The following is a 13,797-nucleotide window of genomic DNA, read 5'->3' on the forward strand; positions in this document are numbered from 1 at the left end:
TCAAGATAATTGGACACAATAACAGTTTTGCTAATTGTCACACCAAATGTGTTCTTAACGGTGCTTATTGTATGTTATAAGGAAATGGCACGGAATGCCACTTTGTGTGGGAGGTAGTTTACAATCAGTTAGTCTGAGCTGGGTGCGGCTTCCCGTGGTTTTATACAGGCAGGTCATTGAGCACAGTGTGGAGGCAGCCATACGGAGCAACACGCCAAACCAGTCAAACGAAAACAGCTAAAGCTACGGAGTAGATTAGATTCTCAGCGGCAGAAGTAGTATTGGCAACCTTCACGGTATCAAAGACGTCCACACTGCAGCGAGTTTCTATCAATATGTGTCAATATGTGATCGTATGTTTCAGATGAGTTTTCTCCTAATCAAACACACAAGTTATGTTTGCATTCAGGAAGACTGATTGACTGTGTGTGTGTGTGTGTGTGTGTGTGTGTGTGTGTGTGTGTGTGTGTGTGTGTGTGTGTGTGTCTATTCGAGCTGCTGCCTACTTTCTTTAAAATGCTTTGAGGACTGACATACTGTAGTAGGCTGATGCAGTATGGCGTTTTCTCAATGACAGTCAAAACCCATATCCATCACCGCCCACCACACTGCAGTCTGTTCATGACTGTGTGTACCGACACACACTTAGCTGCACACTATGACACTGAGCAGATGCTTTTGGTGAATACAAAAAAAGTACTATTTGTCAGTATTTTATGAGTGTAACTGAACAAGTAACAGTAACGAATGTAGACCCACACAGAGGGAAACAGATGGGCAGCAGAGGTTAAAGCAAAGGACCTTGAATTGATGTGATGCCTTGTATTGATCCCACAGATTTATTTCTGCTCTCTTCTGGTGTTTCCCTGCAGACTGGTGGGGACTTTCTGTATGGTTCTTCAGAAGGTGGCTGAGGAGGGACACCTAGAGCTGACCGACACCCTCATCGACGACAACAACACTTCAATAAAGGTGAAGGTTGTCGCATCAGTGGCCAAAAAAATAATCAGTTAATGCAGGTTTAGAGCTGGTGTGTTGCCAGGACATCCAAAATGAGGAGAAAACACCATTTACATGTTGGGATGAGATTTGTGGAAATCTAGAATACTCAAATATGGGCCATCCATAAAAAAAATATGGAATTTGGGCTTTAAATGTTGTAGTTGTATAGCTTCAATATAGAGCTGATACAAAATATATTTAATATCATTAAAGATATAATTAAAGGGGAAAATTATAGTCCAAAAATGCTGAAATCAAACAGTTTATATTAGTAAAATGACACTATGATCGCATAGTAAAATATAAATGAAATGTTATTCGTCAACAAAATGTATTTCCAAGCAATTAGGGGAAGATTAAATGGAGGAATAAATCTTGCCTATAAAGACGTCGGCGTCTAAGATCTGCTCTTCATCATCATCAAGGATCTGAGCAACATGAGCACAATAGGACTCTTGCCATTAACTCTAATCCAGATATTCTCTATCGATTAGAACATATTGTGTTTAGAACAGCTGAACTGGGAGCAGCTCAGTGGTGACGATGAGCGTGAGGATGATTTGAGGTTTTAAAGCACCCCGGGGTGCAGAATTGTGTTAATGGAGCTGGCAGTGCTGATGTGATGTTTCTAACGCACAGCATGGACGTGCTTTAGGGCTTACACACACACACACACACACACACACACACACACACACACACACACACACAAGTGAATTTTAGTACTTACGTCCCTGTAGGAAGAAATTAAATCCAGCATAACCTGAGAGACAACACTTTTACCTACAGCCGCACTGGTGTGGTTGCTATAGTGACAATATGCTCGTACTACTCGGAGCATTTTGCAATCTACTCCTCGTGGACTACAGGGACAGTCTTGAGAGGACGTAAGAAAGAGAGAGAGAGACACGGAGAGAGAAAGGGGAAGGAGAGCCCCTCGTCTGTCTTTGTCAGTAGAATAAATTGGTCGCTCCATAATAAAGATGCAGTCGTTGTCAGGAGGATAATATTTGTTCAAACACGACTTCCCAGAAGACATCAAAGACAAACTCCAGTGTCACCGATATTTCTGGCCTGGAGGAAACTAACACTCACTGTCAGTCTGAAATCCCACAGCAAAATACTATGACGAAGAGATGAATCGTTATTGATAAGCAAAGGCTGAGCTTTAAGGTTAGTGGGGGGGGTTTGGGGGTTTGGTGATTCGATTTTTGCCAACCAACCGCTAGAGACCAATGTATCCGCCTGAACCGTACATTTTTTAAAGACTTAAGAAGTCGACAGGTGATGTGTTGCCATCAATACATACTTTGTGCTGCTGCTGTTTTTAAAGTGGAGCGGAGCGAGATAAAAAAAAAGAAAAGTAAAAGACATGCCGAAATATGTTAATCAAGTCATATTAAATTAAAAACTCAAATACATAACTATTATACGACCAGCTGATGAGAAGCGCTGATAACACGATTTACAGCCCCAAAAACGTACAGAAAGCATCAAAGCTGCTCTATGAAAATAGCAGAAAACTTAAGAATGTTACTAATTAGCACTAAACACAAAGTACAGCTGAGACTGATGAGAATGTCATTAGTTTTGCAAATATTTTGTCCTAAACCAAAGTACTGGACACAGTGATTTAGATTTTGAGATAATAACGGTGTCACATGAAAAGTCAAGGGTTCACTAAAGATTTTACAATTTATCCTGAGGGGAACATAAAAGTGAGTCGGGGATTTCATGGTAATCCATCCAACAGTTGTTTAGATATTTCATTGTGGTGAATCGACCAACAGACGGATATTTCCCCCCCAAGAGTCACACTTATTATAAGATAAGACGATAACACATAAAACATAACAAGACTGAAAAACGTAGTTATTTTTAAATTATTTTTATAAGGAATATAAGTTATGACAGTGATGACAAACAAGCTAGATCAGTTTCAGGGACATTAATCAGAGTTTCTAGATTTGACGTGTCAGATAGTCGTGTTAGATTTTGGTGCAGAGATAATTCATCGGAAGCCGCTAACGGCATCTGCCGAACAGGTGGCTTTAAATGCGTTGGCACATTTTATTAGTGTACACTGTGACCTTTGTGGAAGTGAAGGCGTATTAATCTGCTGATACTCAATTCTCATCTGTTTTCAGACCAGCGTTACCATAGAGATCAGATACCAGTCGATGGATGGCACAGTGGGAGTGTGGAGCGACGGGGAGTTCCTCGATGTTCCTGACGACCGTGACGGGATGTTTGCCTTCGAAACGGACAGCCTGCTGTCAGGACAGAGCCACGGGTCGGGGACGTCTCCTGGACGATCCTTACAGGGATCCATACCGACCTTCAGGAAGTGAGTCAAAACTATCTCCTCGACTTCCTGATGAAACACCGAATCAAGCTGTGAAATGCTGATGATTTGCCTCTGAATATTTAATGATTCTCCACAACAGCAAAAAAAGATGCGTCGTTTTAATTAATGCACGTTAGTTTGTTAAGAGCTCATTAACGGTAACTGTGCTACTGCGGCACACATGGGCGAGACAATAACTGGAATGCGTTGAAGTCGTCGGATGGATCCAGCGTTCGCACATTTAAAGGGGCTTCACGCTGTCCAGCTGATGTAACATCTGTCACCGTTATGGAGGAGAACCTGCAGGGGTCCTGTGCTTAAAGGGATGGTTCTGGTCCTTTTTGAAGTGGGGTCGTGCGAGGTACTTATCCCTACTCAGCAGCAGGCACGTGCACAGATAGACCCCTAGTGGTGCTCAAGCACCTGCCCTTTTGCCCTGAATGAGAAAAGTGCCCCTTCTACTGGAGCCCAATTTCTTCTTCATTCATCAGTATTTAAGAATAAAAATTACTCTCTCTGTCATCAATTCCCCCCAAATGTGTTTTGATATCTGACGGGGCATTTATTTGAGTTCTTGTGAGAATTTCGCCCCGACATGCTCCGCGGCACTCACAAGCCCCCCCCCCCCCCCCTCCTCCGTCCCCCTCCACTTAGTGCTCATGCAGTGCTGAGCTCCAGGCCAAACGGGTGCAGCCTACTTCTTCTCTGACCCGCAGCGTCAGACAAACAGGTAATGACGGTGTTTGTTTAATCCCCCGACGTTGTTTGGTGATAAATTAACCACAACATTAGCGCCGCTGAAAACATTACGTCACAACTGGTCCGACGTTTCCTAAAAAAAATAAACAAACAAAAAACTCACGAAATCCGTGATTTCAAAGCCTTGTCCAGCTGTTTACTGAAGAGAGAGAGGGAGAGATATACAGGCAGGCATCTTCTTTGTGTTGTTGTACAAATGCCGTTTAGACAATTTCGAAAGTATGTTGATCAGTATGTAGCCAATCATCTTTATTCATAAGGAAAATGTAAGCTAGCTGTCTAATCTAGCTAGCTGTCTAGTCGGAAAACAGTAAAAAATGTGTGTGTACTGTGTTGTCAGCTTTATAGAGATTATGTAAGTCACTCTTGATTATTATGCATTATTATTATTTTTAATTTCATGAATAATTTTGGCGATGGGTGCCCTTTTTTTGGGTTTGAGCACCTGCCCCCCAAAATGTCTGTGCACGTGCCTGCTCAGCAGTGTGTATATATATATATATATATATATATATAGTGTATTATGACCTACAAAAAGGATGGTTCGCCAAGCCTCCGCCTGGAGAAGCAGTCAGGAGTTACTGTGACCGGGGGACGTCAGCGAAAGGCTTTTTTTAGCCACAAAAAAAGAAAGAAGTCAATATCAGTTGAAGTGTGCGCTACATTTAGAATATATTCATCTGTTTACTTTGCCGTGAGACAACGGTGTGACTCTGTTAGTTCGGATTCTCCAAAGTCACACCAAAACACACACAAACTGATACGTTAGCTCATAATAATAGACAAGCTTTACTGGGATGTATAGATTTAGTATGAACAACTGTAAGACCCTCTGACCCACAGCACTGCACTGTTAGCGTGTCTTCTGTGGTTTGCTTGTCGTGTTTTCGCTGAATAGAATATGAAATGGTATTGATTTCCACTGAGAGTATCTGCACCTCTAAATCCTCCCTCGTGCTGCACGTTGAATGGAGTGGGAACTTGTGTATGTGTGAGGCTCCATGTTGTCGGCTGCATGTTCTTGTTTGTTGACACTGAATGGCAAAGTTACGCTGTCTTGCAGCACGAAGTTGTTCAGAGTCTGCCGCTGTGAGACTCGGAACAAGCCCGAGGTCATTTTGACTAATCTAACTTTTGGAGCATCCCACGGGTTTTATGTAACAGATACACTATTTGGATTTTTGTCAACAAAGAAAAACAAAAAGTACAGCTATGGAGAAATACTGTATAAGTGGGATGGAATTAGTCACTAAACTCATGAAGCTAAAACTTTTTTTCAAATTTCGCTACATTTCCTCTCCTGTCTTCAGGTGAGGACGCCCTCTGTCATCTAGTTGCGGTGGTTGCACAGAGCTGTCAGTCAGACTTTGTAGTGGCTGCCGTAGGGCTTTCAGTCGGAAAAAAAAACAAGAAGGTTCAGAGCTGCTGAGAAAAACACCAACTAGAGCTTCCGGCCTAGCCAACAAATCCACTTCTAATCTGCTTCACACTGGTGTTGGACAGGCTGATGGGCTTATAAAAAAAAAGTTTTAATAGCTTTGCCATTTCTCATCCAAACTCCCTTTATATCCTGAAATGTCCAGCCTGCTCAGTTTATATCTGCTTGAGAGGTTTTCAGAATTAAACTTTGTAGTGAATTTTGACACTATGTGTCTACTGGTCTCTTTCTGGTAATTAGGGGTTAAATGGGCAGGAGATGGTAACCAGAGGTGACTCTCCCATCCCTCTAGGGAAGAGGAGGGGGAGGAGGAGAGTTTAGCTTCAAGGTATATTTCCTACATCCTTCCTGTCCTTCGGATTTTTTCCCACATTTTTGTCTTCTTTTTCATGCAAATGCAATAATTCTCAGCAATGTCACCTTCGCAATCTGTTTTATTCTTTAAGCCAAAAAACATCTGACGACGTCGTGGAGAATGACTCGTCTCTCTCAGGTGTTATTAGGATCATAAAACTTCTGAAAGTAGCTGTCTGAAGTCTTTCTGAGTCTTTTAAACTTTGAGAGAACAGGACTTATATTTCTGAAACTCTTCAGAGACATGCAAACACACTCTCCTCTATTATTAATTATTCCCACGCACTGTTATGAGTTAACGCATGAATTCTAGGACCTCCACCTACTGCTGTCTAACTCTGTTATATCACCTGCAGCCTAAAGGTCATGCATGCTGCTTACATGAGTTTGTGCTCTTTTCTTTTCAGTGGGAATTTCACTTAATTTGAACTGTATGACTGCAGGAGAGTGTGGGTGGCTTGTTAGGGGGTGTTTGGTTCCTCCTCCCCTTAATTGAGTGAAATTGCATCCGAAGTTGACCGTCCCACTGCCACCGCCTCTCCTCTCTGCAGCTTCTACGTCGTCTCTGGTCCTGCAGGATGATTTACGGCGGTGCCTGTGAAGCATTCTGTGTTATCTACGATACCACAATGAGCCGGCTTTGCAGGGGTTTTATTATTCCTAATAAATAAATCACTCCCTACCTAGTTTTACTGCCAGTGAAGCGGATCTTCTGAATAGTGTGCATGCAGGAGAGCAAATGAGCCAGACGTGAAGAGAAAGGATTGTCATGTGGACATCAAATACTGGGAAAAACAGACAAACAATGAGATGAAATGCGGTCGCGCATTGGACTGCGATCCTACTTTAACACTGGTGCAACAGGCTAACGTTGTGAAAACCATTCATGAATTATTTCTGCTTTGCCTCACTGAGACATATTGCTGTAAATAGTCATTGTGTTTATTCAAACCTTTTCAATATGCATGATTCATTTGCATAACATCAAATAGGCCCTCAAAGGAGACAACTCCGCTTCTGTTGAAAGGATCGTTTACTGAAACACGCGTTCATTTATTTATTATGATTTTTCGTGCCAAGTGTGCGATTCACTTGTCCGTCAGCGTAAATAGCTGTGTCTTCAAAGACAGCTGTGGCGTCACATGTGGACGCTGCGCCTTCACTCGGCGCCGTGGCGCAGGTGTTGCTGCCGGGCCTTTTATCTCACTCGCCTTTGTCTCAGTGAGTCTGCTCACTGCAGCACTGACTCCCCGTGGAAACGTTCATAACAACAGATGTGTCGGCTAGTACAGAAGCATGCCATTCTTGTACAGTATGAAAATATGCATTTTAAATATAGATTTTGTGCCATTTGTTATTGTTTGGATAGCTGTCAGCTTTCAAATGTACGCTACAGCACGTCCCTTGTCAGCAAATTCAAGATCTTAAGATCAGTGAGTCGACACATTGCTGACACAAATAGAAATGTAATTTCATCATCATTCCTTCGTGCTAGGTTGTGAATTATCTAAAGGATGTGTTGGTCATTTGTTCCTCTGCTTTGTTTCCTTCTGCAGAGGCTGGGTTGAAGCAGATCTCTTCTGAGTTTTTGACATTCCTTGTCTCTTCTCGTATAGCTGTATTCTCTTGAGAGACTGCTCTGTGTCTGTCAGCTCCTCTCTCTTTGTGTGTTCGCTGCGGTTTGCAGTGGTTGTCATTCTCAGCCTGCATGATAGTACGGCGTGTAAATTTGAGCGCAGCAGACGAGTGTGTAAGCTCTCCTCTCTTGTTATTTTTCTGTTCCAAGCCCTGATGTGGGAGCAGTCGATGACGACATGAGGACATGCCTCTTGGGATAAATCCCTGTTTCTGCATCACCTGTGGGTTTTTTTTTTTTTTTGCAGATGCGAGTTAGGAGCTGAACTTCTTATGAGAGATGATTATTTATGAGATTACATAAAAGGAAATGTCTTTGGAATCCTTTAGACACAATCAAGAATGTGGAGAAGAACACTTTGTCTCTGAAAGCCTTTTAAAGTAGTGTGAATGAAAGTGAATTTTTCCACACAAATGCACCATAAAACGATGTGGAGGTTTATTTATGCGCGCATACACAAAATCAAAATCAGCCCAAAGATTTCTTCAAATGTTTTATTGGCACTATGTAGGCCATGGAAGCTCAAAGCACTCGTATTTGTAGGTGTGAGAGCATTAAACTTGCATTAGCTCCTAACTATGTGACAGTACTGAGGGTAGAGTGATGAGCACACACACACACACAGGCAAGAATATCAATTACTGTATCAGTAAACTTATTTTGTAGGCAAATTAAGCATCTACACCAGGGGTCACTGATAGCAGACCACCTCAAGGTGTCGCTCAGAGAGAAACAGGACATTCTGATGTAGCATTTCAAAATAAAAGCCCTTCAAAATCGCATGCATGAGCTAACTTCAAATCACAAATTGTCTCATTCATGCGATTTTGAAGGGCTTTAATTTTGAAATGCTACATCAGAATGTCCTGGTTCTCTCTGAGCGACACCTTGAGGTGGTCTCCTATCAACCTGAGGTGAAATTATTTTGTAACTATGCACCATTTCCTCTAAAATATAATCTTTTATTTTGAAATGCTACATCAGAATGTCCTGGTTCTCTCTGAGCGACACCTTGAGGTGGTCTGCTATCAACCTGAGGTGAAATGATTTTGTAACTATGCACCATTTCCTCTAAAATATAATCTTTTATTTTGAAATGCTACATCAGAATGTCTCAATCTGGACCTTTTGAAATTTTAATTGAATACCCCTGAGCTACACAAAAGCACTCGAGAAGAAATGCCAATATAACAGGGATATAGAATGTTGATGTTCCGTTTTATCTGTTGTGGTCACGTAGAAGTTGTCGAAGTGGAAAGTTAGAAAAACATCACTTGATGCCTTGAGCAGCAGAGGAAGAAATCTGCCAACGAAAGAAAGCGTTGAGAGTGACTGCAGAGCATTCGATGAGGTTTCAGCACAGAGGGTTCTGCTTTAGTGAATGTTTTCATGCCCCAACTGTGTCATCAGGTAAAACCGATCCTTGTCTGTATGTAAATAAATATATGCATCTAATCTATGTCTATGAGCGGGAGAGAAGGAACAGAATGACCATGTGTAGGATATCTCACTGAGCTCCATTAAGCAGAGCCCCTAGAGCAGAACGCACAGGCGGTATATGTCAATGAATTATTGATCGCCGGTGGGTTATATTTTATCTTCCATACTTATGAAAAGGCATGCAAAAGGACAAAACACAAGCCAGCTAAGAGGACAAAGTTGAAGACCGGAGTTTTACATTAAAGTTTTTACTGCAAGCAGTTGTGAAAGTGAAAACACCAATGAAATTTAAAGTAGAACACATTCGTTTTTCTGGCAAAGATACACAGTCTACATGATTACAAGTTCAAATAAGAATTCAATACGTAACAGTAATAATGCTATAATATTATATAGTGCTGAGTACACGTCATAACAATCAACAGAGTCTGCGGATCTGAGACGTTCCGGAAAGAAACTACAGGAGTGTCAACAAACCATTCCTGGCATCTAAATATATTCCAACATTAATCCAATAGTAATGGAATAGATTCTGTTGATTTACAATCTTAAGAGCTATGCACTTTTTTGTTTACTTGTTAATGTACCACTCCAAATATGTGACAAAATAAGTAGATAATTAAGGCTATTTTTAATGTTGGGGCTACCAGGCTAACAGTGGGAATAATCAGTGAATATTCAGAATAACAGAAGGTGTTCCTGTCTCCCTGCTCTGTTGTTCTGATGTTGTCTGAATGCAGCATTAGCAGCGCATTGGTCTCGGACAGCAAAAAAATAAAAATAAAAACTTGCTGTAATTTAATATCTTGAGCAACAGTCACAAAATCAATACTTGTTTGGTTACAGCAGTGGTAAATGGTGGATGTGACCGTGTCAGCTAAACAGCAGCAACACAACATTGAGCTGAAACCAACTGACGATGGCAGAACAGTGACCTCTTGTAAAAGTTCACATCAGTTCTTCACACATACAGACACGTCCACGTTTGACCATGTTCCTGCAGGAAGTTCAAAGCCAGGTCTGTGGAGTTAACTGCAATTTACACGCCCGTCCTCTACACACCGCACCCCGCTGCTCGACATGCACATTAGAAATTAATTCATAACTGTGGGGAATGTGTTTCATGCACAGTTTTATGGACGAGATGGAAACTAAGTTGCCAGGTACCGGCTGAATATCCTTGGGAGTAAATCTGCTTCGGTTTGATAATTCATCTGTGTGCGATTTACACGTGTAATCAGGCAATGTGTTCGTGGTCTCATAAATCATTGATTCTCACACAACCCCCCCCCCCCCCCAGATACAGTACAGCTCATTCTCAGCTTTAAGAACAAATGTACATATGCTGCCTGAGATTTCTTTTAAATATGCAATAGCTTGCTTTGCAAACGATAGTGAGCTTATTATCTCTGATCTTCACGTCTCATTCAAGGTGTTTGAGTGTTTGTGTGTTTGGTTAAAGCGCAGCGCTGAGATGTTGCTGTTCATATGATAGTCACTGATGCGTTTATGGTTTTTATTCCAGATCAGAGGAAAAGAAGGAAAGAGAAAACAATGGGTATAAGAACCTCTTTAAGTCTCTACTTCAGCTTCTCATCAAGTTCACTTTTCTCTAAATTTTCTTTCAAAGGTTGACATTTTGTGACTTTTACCTCGCAAACTTGTGTGAATTTGCATATTCCCATTACTCTAATTGGAAACTCTCTTTGCCTTCTCGCTGACATTTTAAACTCGTCTGATGTTTGTCCTTGCATTCACTCTTAATTCGGCTCAGCAAAGTGAAGGAAAAGAAAGTGAAAGAAAGAAAAGTAAGTAAAACATCGGATGGCTCAATTGTTTTTTTTTTTTACTTTGAATTGTCTTATGAATCTCCTCTCTCCTTTTGGTTGAAAGTCACGGTTCTTTTGCCAAAGAGGTACTTGTTACTGCTGTCTTTACCTGCCATAACGTCATGGCCTTCTGCCGACAACCGGTCATCAATCACTGTTCACGCTTTCCTGACATCTTACTGTGACCTTGTGTAGTTAATCTCTCTCAGAAGCAAAGAGGCAGAGGTAACACGACATTATTATAGTGCCAGAAACTTGTACTGTGACTGACTTTGACACAGAAGACTCCATACAACGTCGGTTTCCTTTAAACCGGGATCGTTTCTTTAACCAAATAGCTTTAGTGACACAAACTTAACAAGACTTCAAAGTAACGGCTACCTGAGCAGGGACTGGGGCCTCACTGTGTGTTGTAGTTCGAGCTTCGCTGTGCTTTATTTACATAGCTAGCCGTGCTGTCTTTCTGTTGCGACCCACTGGTTAGCTAATGTCCGCCGCTCAGCAGTGCGCTCATACATAACGTTGTTAACACTGTCGACTCCGTCAGCACTGCTTGTTGTACAAAATGAAATGTTTTCTTTTTTCCCCCATTTGATCTAATTTAAAGGTAACTTTGTTCTACTCTGGTAGCAGTGTTACTCACTGCATTTGCATATTTCCAAACGCCGAGTTGGTGCCATTAAGATTCATAGTTTTTTTAATCAGTTGACATCAATATAACATGACGTTCAAGTGAGTTTGTCATGAACTCTATCTTCTTTGGTGGTTTATAGAGCCCAACCCACTCCACCCTTCCCCTCTTCCTCCTCTTATCTCCAGCTCTCTCTCTCTCTCTCTCTCTCTCTCTCTCTCTCTCTCTCTCTCATATATCTGGCGAACTGCTTTCCTGCCTGCTTGGCTGGTCTGGATGATCTGCACCTGACAGGTGAAGACTATGGACATATAGTTCAGAATAGAAAGAAGCTCTGGGAGGAATTTTTGTTGGGGCCGATTTATGGTGATCTGACTTCTTTGTGGAGTTGAGTAGGATCAGTGGGCTCTTACATGTGGTACGTATGAAACACATTATTTCACACTTTGTCGCAGGTGTGTCTTTTTGTTTTGGTAGCTTATTGCTGAATCATAGATTTAATAAGACAAGGAGGTGGGCTGTATTACTGAAACATCCGATTTTGCGACGAACCATGGCTGCAACTCACTATAATTAGATTATCTCTAAATTGTTTTTCAATCAGTTAGTTTAATTGTCTAGTCTATGAAATCTCAGAGTCCGACGCCCTTTTTTAATTGCTTTAAAATTCTGTGGATTGACAAAATTAATTATTGAATTGTTTCTGTAACTGAAGCGTTTCAGTTACAATTAACAGATGTTACATCTAAAGGTATTTCCAAGCTGATAATGCAATAGTAGACATGACACAGGCTGAGAACACAAAGACCACATTTTCACGTGTGATTGGCCGTGATTTGATTTGACTGGTAAAGCGTTTCCCCTTTTATTGATGAGCGATTCCTCTGTCCTTCTTTTTATTGCCATTCACATGCCTCCAGGCTTTTACTTTTAAACAACTGTTGGCGCTCAGCCAGCTGTCCATATTCCATCAAATGAGGTTGAAGGCTGCCTTTTAGAATAACCGGGGAAAGATCAAAGCAGAAATTGAACTCCGATGCACTCGACTCTGAATGCTTGAGGAAACAAAAGGAAAACCTTCCTATTCATTCATTTGTTGACATGTATCCATATCCGCAGCAAATTGGACGGTCACACTCATTTTTAATTATTAAGGCCCCTCATTTGTCGTCCCGCTGATGACATCACAAGCTCTTTGTTGTTGTGGTGACATTTAATCCAGATAATATCAATGCGGAGACACTGGATACTCTTGTTTTGTGATTGAGGGTTTGGTGGTGTGGAGCGAGGGGGGGGGGGGATTAAATCCATTGGAATTAAGTGTGTAGCTGAGTTACATAGATGTCCATGATATAAGGTCTGGTGTTGGGTTGCATTTTGATTATAGCCGCAAGCGAGCCTTGGAGTTTTCTGCTTAAGTCAAGTTCAGTAGGAATCAATTTCTCTGACGTCTTCTGATGGAGATCGAACTTCATGAAACAAGAATGAGAAAGTTTACTTTACATATACTGTATAAATTCCCTTTTCCTTCTCCTCCCATCTGCTGTCTCTGTCTCCTCCACCAGAGCAGGGAAGGGCGTTTTCTCAGCCATGAAACTCGGCAAGATCAAGAGCTCGAGGGACGATCACAAGAAGGGAGGTAAAGCAACCCGAAATGAATCCTTTCACTTTCTGTTATACTGCAATCAAGCAAGTTAGCTGGAGGCAAAGTACATGTTGAAGCCCATTTCCCACTTAAGATAAAAAAATATACTGGAATTAGGCTATTAACTATCCACCAAGTATTTTTAATTGCATAACGTTAACTTCCCCCCCAACTTTCACAGAAAATAGCGAAGACTTGACCTAGTTTCAGCTGTGGTCCTACCATCAAAGCATTTGTGGTTGATTCTGCCGATGTCACCGATTGTGATGTTGTCGTTCAGATGAGCCGGCGGTTTTGGACATGGAGGACCTGGATAGGAAGGCGATGCGTCTTGCTGGAGCCCTGGACCCAGACACCATCTCTCTGGCCTCCGTCACCGCCGTCACCACCAACGTCTCCAATAAGAGGTCTCATTTTTGCTTTGAGACACGCACGCACACGCACACACACACACACACACACACACACACACACACACACACACACACACACACGGTAGAGAGATCTGCCTCGGTTTTAATGATGTGCCACCTCAATTTTCGATGTTGGAGCACAGGAGAACGTAATCCTTGATTGTGTTGTGTATCTTAAGATCAAAGCCAGATATTAAGATGGAGCCGAGCTCTGGACGCCCAGTGGATTATCAGGTGTGTATGTGTGTCTGGCTGTTTGTGCATGAACACATATCTGCACTTAAAACTGTGTGCAGGTTCATC

The 13,797-nt window shown here is 41.8% G+C and overlaps 1 protein-coding gene across 15 annotated transcripts in view; it reads left to right on the forward strand.

The window, feature by feature from the left end:
- otofa (otoferlin a) overlaps positions 1-13,797 on the forward strand; it is an 80,179-nt gene that overhangs the window by 24,581 nt on the left and 41,801 nt on the right. For all 15 annotated transcript variants that reach the window (XR_011103940.1, XM_068724561.1, XM_068724568.1 and 12 more), the window contains exons 4-8: positions 873-972; positions 3,150-3,349; positions 13,002-13,075; positions 13,362-13,488; positions 13,674-13,728. Coding sequence is in view for 14 of the 15 variants with exons in the window: in XM_068724561.1 (XP_068580662.1) it covers positions 873-972; positions 3,150-3,349; positions 13,002-13,075; positions 13,362-13,488; positions 13,674-13,728 (556 nt within the window). In the remaining variant the exon portion in view is untranslated. The remainder of the gene's footprint in view (positions 1-872; positions 973-3,149; positions 3,350-13,001; positions 13,076-13,361; positions 13,489-13,673; positions 13,729-13,797) is intronic.

The sequence above is a fragment of the Cebidichthys violaceus genome, unplaced genomic scaffold (assembly GCF_023349555.1).
Source record: "Cebidichthys violaceus isolate CVI_PGR_0920_01 unplaced genomic scaffold, fCebVio1.0.p SCAF_31, whole genome shotgun sequence".
NCBI classification, from domain to species: domain Eukaryota; kingdom Metazoa; phylum Chordata; class Actinopteri; order Perciformes; family Stichaeidae; genus Cebidichthys; species Cebidichthys violaceus.